Source organism: Falco punctatus (genome assembly GCF_963210335.1).
Source record: "Falco punctatus genome assembly, chromosome: 7".
Lineage (NCBI taxonomy): Eukaryota > Metazoa > Chordata > Aves > Falconiformes > Falconidae > Falco > Falco punctatus.
The window spans coordinates 60,684,516-60,700,831 of NC_137587.1; the positions used below are offsets into that span (position 1 = coordinate 60,684,516).

Sequence of the window (16,316 nt, forward strand, 5' to 3'; positions counted from 1 at the left end):
AAAAAAGACTGCAAATTCTTTGCTTGGACAGCCTATTTGTTTATAGCTAAGAATTCAGATGTCTGGCAACGCTCAGTTCAAATTCTGGTTTTGGCACCTGAAGTTTTGTCAAAGTCAACAGCTGGGCACCAAGTTAGAACTAAGAAGCAACCAGTTAAAGAAGTACATTCAAAACAATACCTGCTCACTGGTACTGTAACTGCATTTTATGTGTTATCCGACAATCTTGGTTTCAGTCAGAAGAAAACTTACATGGTTTCAAGTCATTCAGCTGGCACTTAGCTGGGCTAGCTGTGTTTATTTTTTATTGCTTTTCCACCAAGCTATCTCAGGGGTGCCTCAGGGAAGGAAAGGGAAGGTCTACTGCAAATAAATGCCACATCTCTTTGTGGACTCTTAATCCTTATCCACTGGAATTTATTTTTTATTAGCTATCTGCAGCTTGTATTCTTTAGAAGTAGAACACCCAGTATTTACCCTGTCTTTACTGACAAGCAACTGGATTAAGAAAAATGCTCCAATCCTGTTTTTTCCAAGGTTTGCATTTCAAACTGATCAACTGGATATAGGATTAAATGGAACGAATGCAAACACAAGACACAAAAAGCTTTAGTGATGCCCAGGGATGTTCAAAATAATACTTTTGGGCTGGTGGTTTTTTGTTGTGTTGTTTTTTTTTTTTCTAAATGCTTTTGTAGTTTGAGTTTGGTGAGTGACATTTTTATCGGCAATTTTCTACATCCACACCCAGGGTAAAAATCACAGCCTGTGTAAAAGTGTCCAATCTGAATAGCATCTTACTGGATATCCAATAGCTTTATTCTGGATCCTTTGATAGTAAACTCTATTTGTTGATCTTGGCTTTGAGACTATCTTATTCTGGCCTGATTTTCCCACCCTGATGAATGAATTTATCTTCCCAAGGAAGTAAAAGCTTTGAGATGGATACTGGCAATTGACCAAAAACTGCAAAACCCTCCCTCCCTCCTCTGTTATGCACCAACCTGGTTCTGACACTGTCAGCAAATTAGAAATGTCAAGTTTTCTGGGGGTTTTAGAAAAAAAAAAAAAAGAGTTTATTGGAAATCAGTTACCTTTTAACGAAGAGATTTCTAAGGCCAAAGTAACAATAATAAAACAAACTGCAGTGATCTATCGTCCTGAAGTCTGAATTAAGCAAACATCAATTCTGTTATAATTGGTCTTGATATAATAACGGTCTTAAACCAGTGCACACAAACAAGATAGCACAAGATTTTAAAGCTGCTGTTTAACCTTCACCTTCTTACATTCTTTGGAAATAAAAACCACCTGGTGCATAGCTTAACTGTTTACTTCAGTCTTTTATTGCATAGTTGAAATAACAGCCCAAATCACACTGCTACTGTACTGAACAAAAATATACTGAAAAAAGAATTGCCTACTAAAGAAACAGCACAATATTTTCATAGGTTGGACACAGGTTGAGTGAACGGGATCTGCATTTTTCTCCTGCTGTCTTTTTGTATGACCTTAAGCAAATCATGTAGGTCCCTGATCCAGCAAATCGTTTAAGCACATGCCTCACAGTGAGTGGTGACAGTTTGGTCCCCAGCAGCTGAGTTCAGGGATACACTGGCAGCCTCCCACAGCCTGATCTCACTCTCAGCGAACACAGCAAGGACCAAGTCATTAACTTGTGTGTTAGTTAGTCAGCCCTTCTGAGCCCCAGGCAATCACTTCAGAGAGGGATGTTTGATGTGTTATTCTCCAGCAGCTCTCTGTCATTGTCTCTTGGACAAATTAGTAGGATCAATCATCTGGGCATTAGTGAAAAACAGCAGACTCGCTCTGGCTGCTCTTCTTGTGCCACTGATGTGATCAGGCACAAGTTCAGGGAGCTGAACCAGCTGAAAGTTAGCCCCTTGCAAAAGCAATTAGTCCCTTAGCTAGCCTACATGGCAAGCCCATCTGTGCTAGCACCAGGACAGTAGGAAGGGTGGGGAGGAGGTCACGGAGGAGAGAAGAGGGGGAGTAGGACCTGGCTCCTGGTGACAGCTGCCCATCAAGGTAGGTTCAGCTGCTCCATCACACCCCCATCCAGGGTGGGGCAGAGAAGGGTGTAGTGACCTGTTTCAGGCACCTAACTCTAACACAGGCTCCTGCCTGTGAATCAGCATCTTGAATCTAAAAAGCCTTTAGCTGCTGTTGGAACTCAAGTCCTTTCAAGGGACACTGAAGTGGAAGCAGAGTGCTCACACAGCCTTTTCTGCTAGCTCAGTGGGGGGGCTGGGAGTCTCTGCCTGAAGGAAGGGATGGTGAGAAATAGCCCAGGAGTACTGATGTCTTATAATATCTCGGACATTTCTGTAGAGACCATAACTTCAGTTTCACAATCTATTCTGCGGACACAGTACAGCATTTAGTTGTTCTCCCCAGAGAAGCTTCTCAAGCTCTGTTTTTGCATGATATGCTATACGGGTTATTTTAGAATTCACTTCATAGCAACATTTCACAGGTGAAAATACTCTCAGCATCCAAAGCAAGACAGATCAACAAAACTTGGTTGAGCTACAGGGTGTTGTCAGAAAATCTGGAACCGCTCGATCAACTGAAGCTCAGTAATTGGTTGAACATACTATGCCACGCTTTCTGGTGCAGCAGGGAAGTCGCTGAAAAGACCAGCAACAAGCATAAAGCTTGGGGAAGGCACTCCTACTGTATGTCCCAGACCAATCTGAATCAATAAGCTCTATAGTGGAATAAATGCCTTTGATATAGCTGATGTAAACATGGCTTAACTGTAAAAATGAATCCAAATCAGTAATTCTTCCCATATGTTGCATTTCTTTTGCTACTTCTCTCTGCATTTCAGATCCTAATAGGGAAAAAGGCCAATATCTCTGTAAGTCCTGTTACAGAGTAAAAACTGGTGTAACTCCATCGAAGTATGTGAAGCATGACATAACTATGCTAACAGAGATTTTAGGTCACAAATGATGCAGTATTACAGAGGAGTGATAAATACTTTCAAATCAACAGCCCATCTCTAATGGTAAATACTTTTGGTTATCACTTAACATAGTGGGATCTATACAGGCATCTCCAAAAGAGCTCTGTCCAGTGAACACTCATGTAATCTTTTGAGAAGAGAAAACAAAATGTGTAACTAGGTGACTTACTTCTGAAAATACAGCCAGCACATGCTGATTAACTGATTACTAATTAATCAACAAATGCTTTCATATCTTGCCACTCCTTCATAACAGAAAAACCACCTTGAAATGTAAATACAAGCTGCTTTTCTGAACAAAATAATAAATAAATTGTGGAAGAAAAGGAGCAGGATCCAGCACCTGTTGGAAACTTTCTCTCAAATGGCTTTGATCTTCAGGATGGCAGAATTCTAAAATATCTTTCCCCAGAAGATCCTAGAATAAAACATAAAGCTGCGTAAAAAACCCGAACCACAACACAAGTCCACGTGCAGATGTGTAAGTAATCCTTGCAGATATTAGGCTTACCACTCTTAATGGTACTACTCAGTTAATCAGAGATGAATCATACAAACAAAGTTTGTAGGCATCATGTCCCACGTTGTATCTGTACTGTTGCACAGATACATGTATTTACAAATTTTAAGTGATCTTTTTAAAACCTGTGAAACGGTGTCTCAAAGAGACCGACATCCTCTATTACAGCTCGTGATTTTTGCAAAAACAATTACAAAGCTACCTGAAATCAAAATAAATGGGGGAAAAAATGAGCAAGAATTTATTTTTGCCTCTATGTTGCGACTGTTGAGAGTTAACCAAGGGAGAGCTGTGGTAGCCAGGAGTTTGTTCACTATTCTACTCAGTTCTGTGACTAGCCTCCTATTCACAGGAGCAGATGAAAGCCTAAAGGAAAAGAGATGCCAGAAGCAATGTTTGCTTACTGTTCAATAGATTGGCAGAAGTAAAGATCTACGGGACTAAAACTCCAAGCACTGTTAACTTTCTATCACAGAAATGTCTTCACTGGAAAGCTGTGCAAGGGGTTTAAAGCATCCTGCTGATAGAATTCTAATTAGATCTAAAAGGTATTAAAAAGATCCCCCACATAACAAAGGAGAAAACCGTAAATTTTACAGAAGCATGGACAGCAAAGAAAAATGAACAGCATTTAGCGCATGACATAGGAATTTTCAGCTACAAATATGTCATGGTTTTGCTGTTTGGTTTTTTTTTAATGCACAAATAGAATTTTCCTCATTAGCTCTAACTAGTCTCTGTGTTTCCAGTGACTCACTGACCTGGGGCTGGTAGCCAATGACACTGATGCACCTTGGGTCGACGAAGGTGATGACTCCATCAGAATTATGCCTAGACAAGAACTCAGTGGGGACTGACATGCCGTTCATGTCCATGCACACAGGAGAGCTGGTTACCTGGGACCAATAAAATCCACAGTATTTAGTCCGCAGAACAGTCACATTAAGTCAAATTTGATTACATAGCTGAAGAACAAAATCTGCTGGCAGACTTCTAACTACTGAAGAAAGAGATAAATAAAAGAGCAGCACATAAATGACACAGAACAGCCTTTAGTCTGGTTCGTAGGGCAATCATCTCACCCCATGGCACCTACCTAGGCTTGACAGCACAGCAGGAAAACAAACACACTGGAAGTTCCCAAGAAGCAGGGATATAGTTAGGATATAAGTACAGCTGGATTAATCTCACTTTGTGGCACCACATTAAAGTTAGGCATCTTGGTTCCTACCTTTGTCAACCAAGAATGAGACACTTGCAGAGGACAATTCAGTCCACCCATTTTAGGATAACAAGGTCAATCTCTAGAAGAGGCCAACTCATTATCTGTAGACATACACAACAGACTAAACACTCAACTTTCCAGTGAGGTGAACCTCAGCTGAAACACCCAGACAAGCTGAACAAAGTTCTCCTGAGGTTGAGATAGGCGATACGAGGCCGGCAAGTGGCTGCTCATAATGAAAGCACAGTGTCTTATAAAAGCTCCTCAAATCTCATTAGAGAGAATGACACATTTCCAGCTCTGTCTGAAACCTGTGTATCAGGCCACTTCACATCCATTCATTCCTACGGAGGCTACAAGTGAGGCCACTGTTTTTCTTACAACTCCCAGAGCTATCTCTGTTAACAAGGTCCCAATGCAAAAGGAGCAAAAAAAAGGTTTTGCTGTTTTGAAGAAGATTAGCCCATTCACTGTATGCAAGATTTCATCTGCTGTTATAGAACAGAGTTTAATTTGTACACCTTGACTCCTTTGTGATTAAACCCATCCACAGAGCCTCCTCTTGCCCTCCCTCACATGTCCTGCTGGTCTTCTAACATAACAGATGTTTTTACACGCCACATGTTACTAATGCAATTTCCTTGGAAATCATCTTTCTTTGGCAGCTGTAACACACGAATCCACGTAACTTCCTTCTCTCCATCAGTGGAATATATTACCCTTAATTATAAAAGCCAGATTAACTTCAAAAACATCATGCAATGCTCTTGTAACTCTGCCAAAGCAGTAGAGAAACACTCTGCAGAACTGCCAACACTTGCAGTAACACGCAGGCTGTTCAACTCAGGTAAGATGGGTTTGGCACCTGTGCTCTAACGAAAGGGTCATTCCACCTTGTCAGAAGGAGCGATGCCATCCTAGCAGATGGCAACGAGTGCAGGCCAACAGGAGATCATGCAAGAGGCTCACACACGTTCACCCAGGGCAGAATTCCCAGACCAGAAAGATAAGAACTGGCTTCCCTGCTGTGGTGAAGGAGATTCACCGCAACTGCTCTAGCTGCCACTCAGAACTCTCATCAGCAATGGACAAAGAAGAAAATGTAACAAGTCGGTTGCAATCGGCTGGACAAAAAGGACGTAAAGTTTTATTTCCACAGTTCCCTTGGCTGATATCACATCTGAATGCACAATACAATATACACAGAGAATAAAGCTATTATCTGTGAAGTGCCTCTTGACTACCTTACCTTTACCGTTTTCAGAATGACTCCTGCAATCATAATTTTTCAAGTAGTTGATTAGTCAGAGAGAGAGAGCGAATGAAAGAGTAGCAGGAAGCATATCACTGGCTTTGGGAGCCACTTTACCTACCATCTGCAGCACTTAAGTACTCCCATGTTTCTCAGTATCTACAATATCCCAGCCCTACACATCCTACAGAATGGCAGGTCTGTCCGTGTTCATCTTCCAGGAGCATCTTTGCTGCTGTTATTGGATTAAGTACACATATGCACCAAAATCACATTTCCATTTTGCTCTGGTGACATGTTCTAAAACAAGTCACCGGCTGCACACAGACATCAAAGTGCTTTATATTTTGGAAGCATATTAGAAGTTATAGTCTAGTACCAGAACTTTGTGCAAATCTTTTATAACTAAACCACAACAGTGATCATGCTTTCAGAAGTAGTTTATATAAGGAGAGACTGGCATTACCTGAAGCCTTCCTATTGCCACGAGGCAGTATTTACTACCTTGTCCCACATCAGCGTCTTCTTCTGGTATAGTCATTCCTAGAGTAAACAGTAACAAATACTGTTATAATTAGGAAACTGGGACGAGCAGAGGTGCTGCTGACCTGGTTCTATACTATTCTAAATCATACAAAACATCCTTATTGTCTTCTCTAGGATCCAGGCATTATCTCTGGGATCAGATCAGATGAACTTTCTCAGTTGTGCTCGACCCTACATATCTCTCCTGCATATACAGTACCCACGTCAGCAATTTTGGCTGCTGAAGACAAAGCAGATACAAAAATTCCATTATACACCGAGATGGACAGTAACACTGCCATGAGCACTGCTCCACAGCATGTTACTGGAACCATGTGGTGTCTTAACATAGTGGTGAATGCACGCCATGTTCAGTTTTCTTTGTGAATAATATAATGAGCTTTAAAAACGAGGCACAGCCTAGATTTTTCATTAACTTTGTGCTCATATTTAACAGCCGGTTTTACTTTTTTCTATAATGGACTAAATCTGGGTCGTTATGTTGAACAATTGAAAAAATGCTGATTCCTTGCTAAAGTTGCTTGTTTCAGCTGTGTAACAGGAGTAACTATAAACACAGGAATAATTTCAAAACATACAGGTACTGTTTTCCATCTCAGTGTTTCACAAATAGGAACATTCAGACAAGCACTGCCTACTTGCTAGTTGGCTAAGCCTTTAATTAAGGCTATTTCCCAACTCCAGTTTTCAGATATCAATTTCCTATGAAGCACTTGAAAAAACATCTTCCAAGAGTGACACTGCTGACTTATCTTAAGTGATTTGTAAACTCTTTCACAAGGCTTTTCAAGGAATTCAGTCGCAACAGGCACTGAATCATTCAAGAGGCACTTTAAAGAACTAATGAAATTAATTGTGCAGCAGTTACCAATAATGAAAAAACAGCCACTTTATTCTTAAAATCTGTAACTCCCGATGTACGTCAATCTTTGGACTGTGCAGGGGGTGACAGCATACAACTTTCTTAAATGACACAAATTCTTAAATTCTTAAATTTCTGAAAAATGACTATAAATGCTGCTGAATGAACTGAAGTAGTCTCTGAAGGAAATTACTTTGTATCAAAATAGATAAATCTTATCTGACAATCAGTTTCTAAATAGCATTCTACAGGTATTTTTCAGTTCTCATTGAGCAATATAATAGAATAAAATATATAAAGTATGAAAAAACCCCATTTTTTTTCCTATAATATATTCAAATTTTATTTGCCATGGAATTCACAATTTTGCAGGCATAACTTCATCTACAGCCCCCAACACGTAATAGGATTTTACCAGGGGATCACAAGAGCTTTACAAAGGAGGAGCATTAGTGCCCCTTCTCAAGTGGGAAATTGAGGTACAGTATGAATTTCAGTGTCACACATTACAAGATCTGGGCAAACCCCTCCTTGCCTTCTACGCTACGGTCTTCCCATCCAGAGATACAAATTTGGCCCTAAATAACTCATTAGCTTCTAAACCCATGTGTTATCCCTCACCAAACGCCAAACTTCTAAGAAATGTTTTCTTAGAAGCTGTATGAGATCAAGGTGACAATATGTGACTGTAGGACTACATTTTAAGAAATTAATCATTAAACACATAAGCTAAAAAAAACCCAACAACACTGGGTGGAATCAATACATGTTATTTTGTAATTAAACGTTATTTTGTCCTTCTGGTAAGGGTCCCTCTGTGGGTTACTAGGGACCCAAACTTTCACTTAAGAACCTTCACCTGATTTAGAACATCCTTGAAATGAAGACAATCTGCATTTACTCTCCTGCAGGAGTGTTCTGCGCTGCCTGCAGTTTATCAGGTCCTTCAAGCCATTAAAATTACAAAACCTTGTTTTGGTATTTCACACACCGCTATTCCAATCTCTCCTCTGTTACACACTAGGGAAACCACAAACAAGATGCTGAACACAAATAAGTCCCGTGCTCTGAGACACCAGCATCCCACAGGGAGCATCAACCACTGACATGAAACTACAGTTAAGAGACTCATATTGCAGAAGTATTTTGTCTTCCTTCTTTGCTGTGCTTACACACAGTTATTTCTTCAATACAAGACTTAGTAATTCGCTAAGGACAGCTGCAACAGGCAAAGGAACTGAATTTGGCAGCCTCTGGAGAAAAAGACAGTAAAACTACCTTGAAAAAGCAGCAGCAAACTTACCTACTCAAAATTGTGTCCACTTAAGACAAAATTTTGGCAGACACGTGGCTACTATCTACTCACATACCTGTGGAGCACAGGGACGGCCAAGCTTCCAAAACTAAACTTAGACTCCTCCACATCAGCAACTTTAATTTTCAATAGGTAGAAACCAGCTGAGAACTGTGTGCAGTTACACAATGAGAAAAGGCAGCCAGCAGTTTCACCCAACAAAGTTGTGACTGGAGGTGTGAACCGAGAACAGGATAAATTAAATGACGCAGCAGTTTAGGAAGGAGCATGAAGTCATTGACTCTGCTATGAAACAAACACAGCAGTGTACTAAAACAACCAAGCGAGGAAAGAAAGCACTGAACCCAAGAGTTGACCTAACACACTTTGGCTGGAAGATGGCAGCAGGGACTGCATCCCTTCAGGGGATGGATGGGGGGTCTCTTGCTCCTCAGTCCTCAGCTCCACACAGCAGCAAACCTGCAAGTTCAATCATCAGCTGACAGAACAAACATTTTAAAAGTTGGTGCCTGAAGCTATCATGGTTCCATTCAGACATTCAGTATAGATGGTCTGACTCCGAAGACGGTGGGTGATTCCAGGCCCTGTCACCTTCAGAGGATTTTCTTGGTAGATGCCTGTTACTTCAGAGAATTAGACCACTTAAACACAGGGGCCCATGTGCTGTTTTAAGGAAATATAGGCAGTCTAGTTGGATAGCGTTAACCAAAAGATCCCTTTTAAATGGAGTTTTCCATTTGAGGACAATTTCAAAATATTTTCCCTTGACTTCAAAAGCTTTTTCAATCATTTCCTTAGCAGCACAGTGTATTGCAAAGGACAGCAAAGACACTCAGCTGGATGGCTTCCACTTTGCATAATCTTTTTTTCTGCAGCTTTCAACAACGCTTTCCTTTTTAGGAACTTGGTCCATGCTTTATACTGCCCAAATAAACTCAAGGCAACATAAACAATCTCCAAAATTAAACCTAGCTAAGCAACATCATTTCTGATGTCACTCTGTTGGCAAGGGAGGCTGTTCTAATTTTCACTTTTTTTTTTTTTTTTTTTTTTTTTTTCTTTTTTTTCCCCAAGGTGGATTATATTTGGTCTGTATAACACACTGGAAAATGTATTAGTTGGGCTATCCCACAAGACACCCTATGAATAAAAAACAATCTGGCTGGAATTAATCAATACACAACCCAGTGAATTGCAAACCCTTCCCTAAAAGTGCCTAGAGTGAAAATATGCCAGAATGATTGACTGCTCATCTTCAGGGTAGGTACTATTACTGACAGCATTCCACAGAGGGAAATTAGTTTCTTTATTCCTTTGCTGATACTTACAAAGATTCAACTGTGGGTGTACCTATACGGGAGGATGCATTTGTAGAAGAGATTTACTTTTGCTTTAGCATTCTTGCTACTGAACATACTCCAATACAGACAGGTAAATAAAGATATGTGTGCTGCACTTAATACTGCTTTGTCCCGTTCCTAACATAATGTAACATTGCTCCTTAACATCACCAAGTACAATCAGTATCTCCAAAAAATGTCGTGAAAGCCTTAAGGAAAGCAGCCATGAACTGATCTTTAGGGGGCATCAACAAAATAAACATACATTAGTTGATCACATTCTTTACGTGCAACCCTGATATAGGCTTTATTTCTCAATCCCAAATATATGCTCCTCTTGAATAATAAACACAGTGCTACACTTGTTCAAGTTAATACCAACAATTTGCAAAGCTAAGCCTACAACTGAGCATCACAAATAGAATGCTGTGCCATTAGAGGTTATATTTAATTTCCAAATGTCCTTTATGCCAGCAAACAGTTTCCCACAGAGCAATGGCATGTGTTTGTGTGGACAGAAGGAACTTCTTTGTTTTCCCAGTGAGCTTCCAGTTGCCTCTAACAACAGAACAGCTTCATTTTCTGCCTTCTTTCTCTACCCTCCTGCCCCATTTTTTCTGTGAGACATAGAACAGTGTTAGTGGATTTGTGGTTTTACTTCACTACACTCAAAAATAAATGATTTATGAGTCTTTAGAAGGATGCAATGTCAGTGTCCAGTGGCCACTAGCAATCCCCTGTTAGTGCTTGTATCTGTGAGAACCATTTCTGACAGTTACACGCCTGTGCACGAAACTGTGTGACTTTATCTCCCATACCCAACAATGGAAAAAGGCTTTCACAAAAAAAGGCTGTGGATGTTTACAGCATAACAAGGAAAAATCTCATGAAAAATCCCAACAAAACCTGATTTTTTTGTTGTTGTTTGAAAAGCCTTAAAAATGACAGCACTGCAAAGAATATTCAAGCAACTATGTTGTTTTGTATTGGAAGAGGGAGCACTTTGCACAAAGTCCAGATTCTGGCCAAAACTTTAGAATAACCTAACAGCTTTGGCATGCTGTGGTTAAGACATTACCGTAAGTCTGACTTAGAAGACTAAAATGTTTCTTTTTTAACTAAGGAGAAAAAAAAAGATTTCCCCATTATTTGAATTTAACGTTATTCTGGGACTTTTTTTTAAGTTTCTGAAGTATGTATCTATCTAAGCCTTTTCATCACTATGTGTTTTTCTGCAGGTTCTGGCTTTGATTTACAGAAAACAACCAACATCCTGACAGACTGTCTCTTCTCTCCACCAAATATTTTCCATCAATTGTTATGGTATGAAAAAAACCCCAACCTATTAGGAAAATATCGTATAGACCACATAAGACTCATTTCCTTTCAGGAATGAGATGTTCAGATGAGAAAAAAAAAACAGAAGAAAAGCAAATCTTGCTGAAGTTGAAAATTGAATGAGCAGGAGAAGGTCAGCATTTCTTAGTTTTGTGACTGGTTATGGAACGTGAAGAATTGCCTAGGCTAAGGATCACAAATTCTTCCAGCTGTGCTGCTTCGCCGGGAACAGTGGGACAAAAGCTGGAATTGGTGCTCAGCCAGTTTCAAACAAGGGGTCTTTTTACCTCATTCAAAATAATCCAACACTACACTGTCATTATTTAATCTAACATGCAATGTAGCTGGTTGGAATGTCGATCTGGAATATCTGACTCCTTTGACTTCTACAAAAGTTTACCCCAATTATTTGAGGCCAACATGTAATTTATAGGGATGTAAGTGTGTGGGTATCACGTGCCGAGCTTTGGACTTGAGCTTAGTTTTACCCTTCTCTTGCCGGCATAATGGAGGAAAATGAACAGACCATTAACAAACAGCCTGAACGGAGGATGAGGCATGATGCTTCCTGTGTTTCCTCTCCCATTTCTCAGTGAAAAAGGGGCCAAAAAAAAGGCAAGCTAGATGTGCAACAGTGTTTTCATGCTAACCACAGACCTGAGCCATAACAGAATTTGCCTTCTACTTTAGATCTCTGAAAAAACCACAATCCAGTCCTTAAAATATGCCACCATGCTGATACCAGCTGTCTGTAGTTTGTTTTCACCTGTTTAAAGTCCTTAAATTACTGAAGAGATTTAGCATAGATGACTCACAGCAGCAGCGTTGTCAAACCCAATAGTCTATCACACTAATAATGATCAAAGAGCAGTGCTTGTACTTCTGTATCAATACTGATTGTGTTATAATCAGTGTGGGACTAAAAAAATGAACACATTGGCCACAGACAATGCAATACAACCCCAAAAGAAAAAATACCACCTGTTAAACAAATCACATTAGGTACAGATTAAGTGCATTTGCTAATTAATTGTTATTTCATTTATGAAAGTATGTTTTATATGTTGCATATAAGTTCTATAATGCACATGCCACAGTGCATGCTCTAAAAGAAAAGGATATGGAGTTTATATTAGAGTGTCCACTTGGCAACTGAAATATAAATGCAAATGATCTTTTCAATAGCTAAATTTTTAAACAGCTGTGATTTAGCACAAACCCATTTATTCCCAAGAACCCAGAGATGATGCAAAGGTCAGGGGCTTGCTCCTCTCTGATTTGAACAAAAGTAATTTTATTACAGGGTAGAAAAGCCTTAGCAAATTCAATTACTGCTGCAGCTATTCCATTTGCTTTGCAGATTATGGTTGAATATACCACTGGAAATGAGAAAAAAAATGCAGCGATGTCGCCATTGACTTACCCAAATGTACTGGGGACTAATTCAGCCCACGGATATTCCCATTCAACTCCACAAGTCAATGGATACACAACAATCACCAACACAAAGTGGGGAAAACTGGGAGGGCAAATAAACACTCATAGAAGGGGCCCCAATTCAGTACTATCTGGCCTGAAAAAGGCAGTCAGGCATGACTATTATGAGTAACAATTTGGATGGTAACAGAAAAGACTATTGAAATTCCACATGAGGCTGTCAAAATCGAAAATATCCCTTAGGATTACGCTATAGTTCGGAGGCATTAACCTTGTGGAGAAGCACTGGGATATCATAAGGGAGGGCCATATGGTTTTGAGGAGTGGAGTAACAGAAATGGGATGAAATTCAACATTACTAAATGCATAAGCATGCACTTGGGGACTAATAACAGTCACAAACTACAGCAAAAAAAAAAAAGGGATGAAACCTCATATTACTAATTGAAAGATCACACCAATTCAAAGCTATTTTTGCTATGAACTGGAAGATCTGGAGTTGACAACTGAGAAAAAGGCAGCCTGGTATATATATCAGGCAATTTAGGATGTCAGCAGGATGCACTATACAAAAGAGAAGCATGCCATATCAGATGCTACCAGCCAAGATAGGAAATACCATTTTCATTATACATCACTACAATCTCATCTGGAACAAGAGTTTATAGTGCCAGTAACCCACATTTTGAAAAGTTAATGAAAACACAAACAAGTGCAGAGAAAAGACACAAGGATAAAGAAGAGAATGCATTGTGAGAATGGAGATTAGAGGAAAAGGGCTGGTTTAACTGTGCAAAGTCAAGGCTGACAGGATATGACACCCTTCTGGAAATGCACCAGAACACTGCAGAGCGACAGAGACACAAAGCAGGAAAACTCCTGTTCGATCTTCAGTGAAATAAAACCAAGAATACACTGGCATAAACTTCCCATAAACTAATGAGGATTGGAAATTAAAAAGTTTGTTAAGCATGGAAGAGCAGTGGGGATTTGGAAGAGCTGGAGATGGGCAAAACACCTCGCTGACGTGAACTGGAACTCACAATATGATACCTGGCAAATGGGTACTCAAAGATCCAGAAAACCTTTTTCATCCCATGCTCCTGCACTGCCGTGCCTGCTCCCCTACAGAAATGGCAGCTGGAAGTTGTACACTGCTGACATTGTAACCTGGCACCGATATGAGTTCATGTGTTTGCAGCTCTGCATTAGCAACATACACCCCTGAAGCATCCGATCTCTTTAAACATCCCACAACACGCAGCAAGCTTTTCATTCAAGCTAAGCAAGGAGCTGAAAGAAACCCCGTTTGACCTGCACCTTCCTGAAGAAACATCCCGTACATCAAGGCTGAATTCGACTACATTTGGAATTACTGATAGAAAAGTTAATCTCTTTGTGGAAGAAAAAAAAACCCCAAACCCTTTCATTTTCATAGAGCAATTTACACACTGTGCTCTCACTCTTTTGAGACAGAAATGACACTGAAACATTTTGACTCCTACAGCACACTGAAGACTACTAAATCCTATTAGCAACAAGAGGGGAGGTTTTCCTCCTCTTCTGAAACTGCAGTTCAGCAGGAAATCAAGAAGTAGTTCACATCTGCACACCACTGCACAAACTTGGTGCAAACCAGCTCTTAGCATTCATAATCCCCGGACAAATGTGATTTATGCTTGCGGTGTAAGACCACAAAAGGGCAGGACAACTCATGGTTTGATTCATGCCAGCAGGCGCTGTCATATTGCAAACAGTCTCTTCAACTACTGCAAGCGCCAAGGTCAACTAACCCAGTTCATGATGATGTCTGGATGAGCTCCACTGCCTCCTCTTTTAATTTTTCAAAGGTAAATATTCCCATATGTAATACTGAGTTACTGTAGGTAAATGTTTTCCTCTGTAGTTCAAAGAAACATGCCAAGAGTTGTTTCCCAGAAAAACACCCTCAAAACAGAATTTATCACAAACACTGAACATTCTCCACTAACGCCACCCACCGTGAAGACCTATGCACCTAAACAGAAATTACACATCTTCATACATAGGTGCTTGCAATTCAGCACCTAAATGTAAAAGCACTGTCCTATGTTTCTAAATGCTTTGTATCTACCTTCTTAAAATTAGGCCATTTTTATGTTCATTCATCGGACTGAAAACTTTTGGTCCCAGTTGCTGGAATCCTGCATTACTGACAATTCCTACAGTTCCTCTGTGCCAATGAAACTGAGAAGGGTTTCACATGGAAAAATGGGGAGGCTCTGAGTGAGTAACAGCAGTTGCTTTCTTGATATCAAATCTTCTCAAGACGAGACTGAATTGGTTACCCCACTAAAATTCAGCCTGGTTTTGTACCAGCAAAGGAACCTGAGCCAGGTTTTCAATTGTCTTGAAGACAGTGTGGTACACACCACCTTCAACGAGATCAGACAGATACATACCTGCTGGTGGCCAGGCCTTGATATAGCCAGTGCAATGGACAACAGCATACTGTGCTTCGCCTTCTTTTACTGGGCCAAGGCCATTCCTAAATGGAAAGGAAACACAGAAGTATTATGTTGACTGACTTTCAGAAGAGCTTTATGCTTTTAAACTACAACTACTAATGATTTCCTGGTATTTGCAAGTTATGTTAGAAAAAACCCACCACCAGCGTAGAGTTCTGTACGATGTCAGCTCCATTACAACGCTATTCAAGCCATACCTGTTTTCCATAATATTTCTCTGAGAAAGATACCGAAGCTTATTTCAGACATGGAGCTGGTTAAGACAAAGAAGTCAAGAGACTTGTGCAAGGTTTACAAAAAGATCCGGTGACTCCACCACAGCTGAATTTAGTGGCAAGTTCTCTCTTGAAACTCAGTGCTGTGTGACACCGTGTGCTAACACAGATGTTTGTCCAGTAGTACTCCTTGAGTGAGCTTAGCCCAGTGGAAAGTAAGAGTGCTTATGGCAACTAACTGTTGCGCTAAATTAAGTAAAAGTACCTGTATCTTTTTCTCATGGTGGTTATTCTGTTCAGAGGTAAATGATCCAGAGGAGCATTTCCACACCTAGAAGTAAATTAATATTTGAAAGGGCTCAAAAAAGAAATCTAAATACTCAAGATGAACATGCATTTTAAGGTGTTTATTAGCATATATAAGTAGACAATAATGGATACTTATTTCTGATAGAAAGTCACAGATTCATGTTTTCTTAGAACTCGAAGCTTTCACAGACTGAGCTTTTTGAGTGTGGTACAAATATTGTCTTTATAAAGAAAAATAGAAAAGACTACAAAAGGATTCCCTCCTGCACACCCCCAACCTAAAGACTATTTGAAATAGATATTCCAAGAATGGCTAAAGAATAGATACACTTCAAAATACTATAAAACAAGGGTGAAAACTAGAGAAGAATGTAAGTCAAGCCCCCAGATATCCACACAAATCAACCTCAGTGTTTCAGTAGCTCCCTGGGACAGAGCATTTTGACTGCCATACACCA

General features: G+C 40.0%; 1 protein-coding gene across 5 annotated transcripts in view; it reads right to left on the minus strand.

Annotated features, from left to right (window-relative positions):
- ARNT2 (aryl hydrocarbon receptor nuclear translocator 2) overlaps nucleotides 1–16,316 on the minus strand; it is a 107,388-nt gene that overhangs the window by 28,190 nt on the left and 62,882 nt on the right. For all 5 annotated transcript variants that reach the window (XM_080395351.1, XM_080395352.1, XM_080395350.1 and 2 more), the window contains 5 exons: nucleotides 15,815–15,880; nucleotides 15,269–15,354; nucleotides 6,456–6,532; nucleotides 4,274–4,408; nucleotides 3,336–3,410 (listed from right to left, as the gene is read on the minus strand). In XM_080395351.1, coding sequence (XP_080251477.1) covers nucleotides 3,336–3,410; nucleotides 4,274–4,408; nucleotides 6,456–6,532; nucleotides 15,269–15,354; nucleotides 15,815–15,880 — 439 coding nt within the window. The remainder of the gene's footprint in view (nucleotides 1–3,335; nucleotides 3,411–4,273; nucleotides 4,409–6,455; nucleotides 6,533–15,268; nucleotides 15,355–15,814; nucleotides 15,881–16,316) is intronic.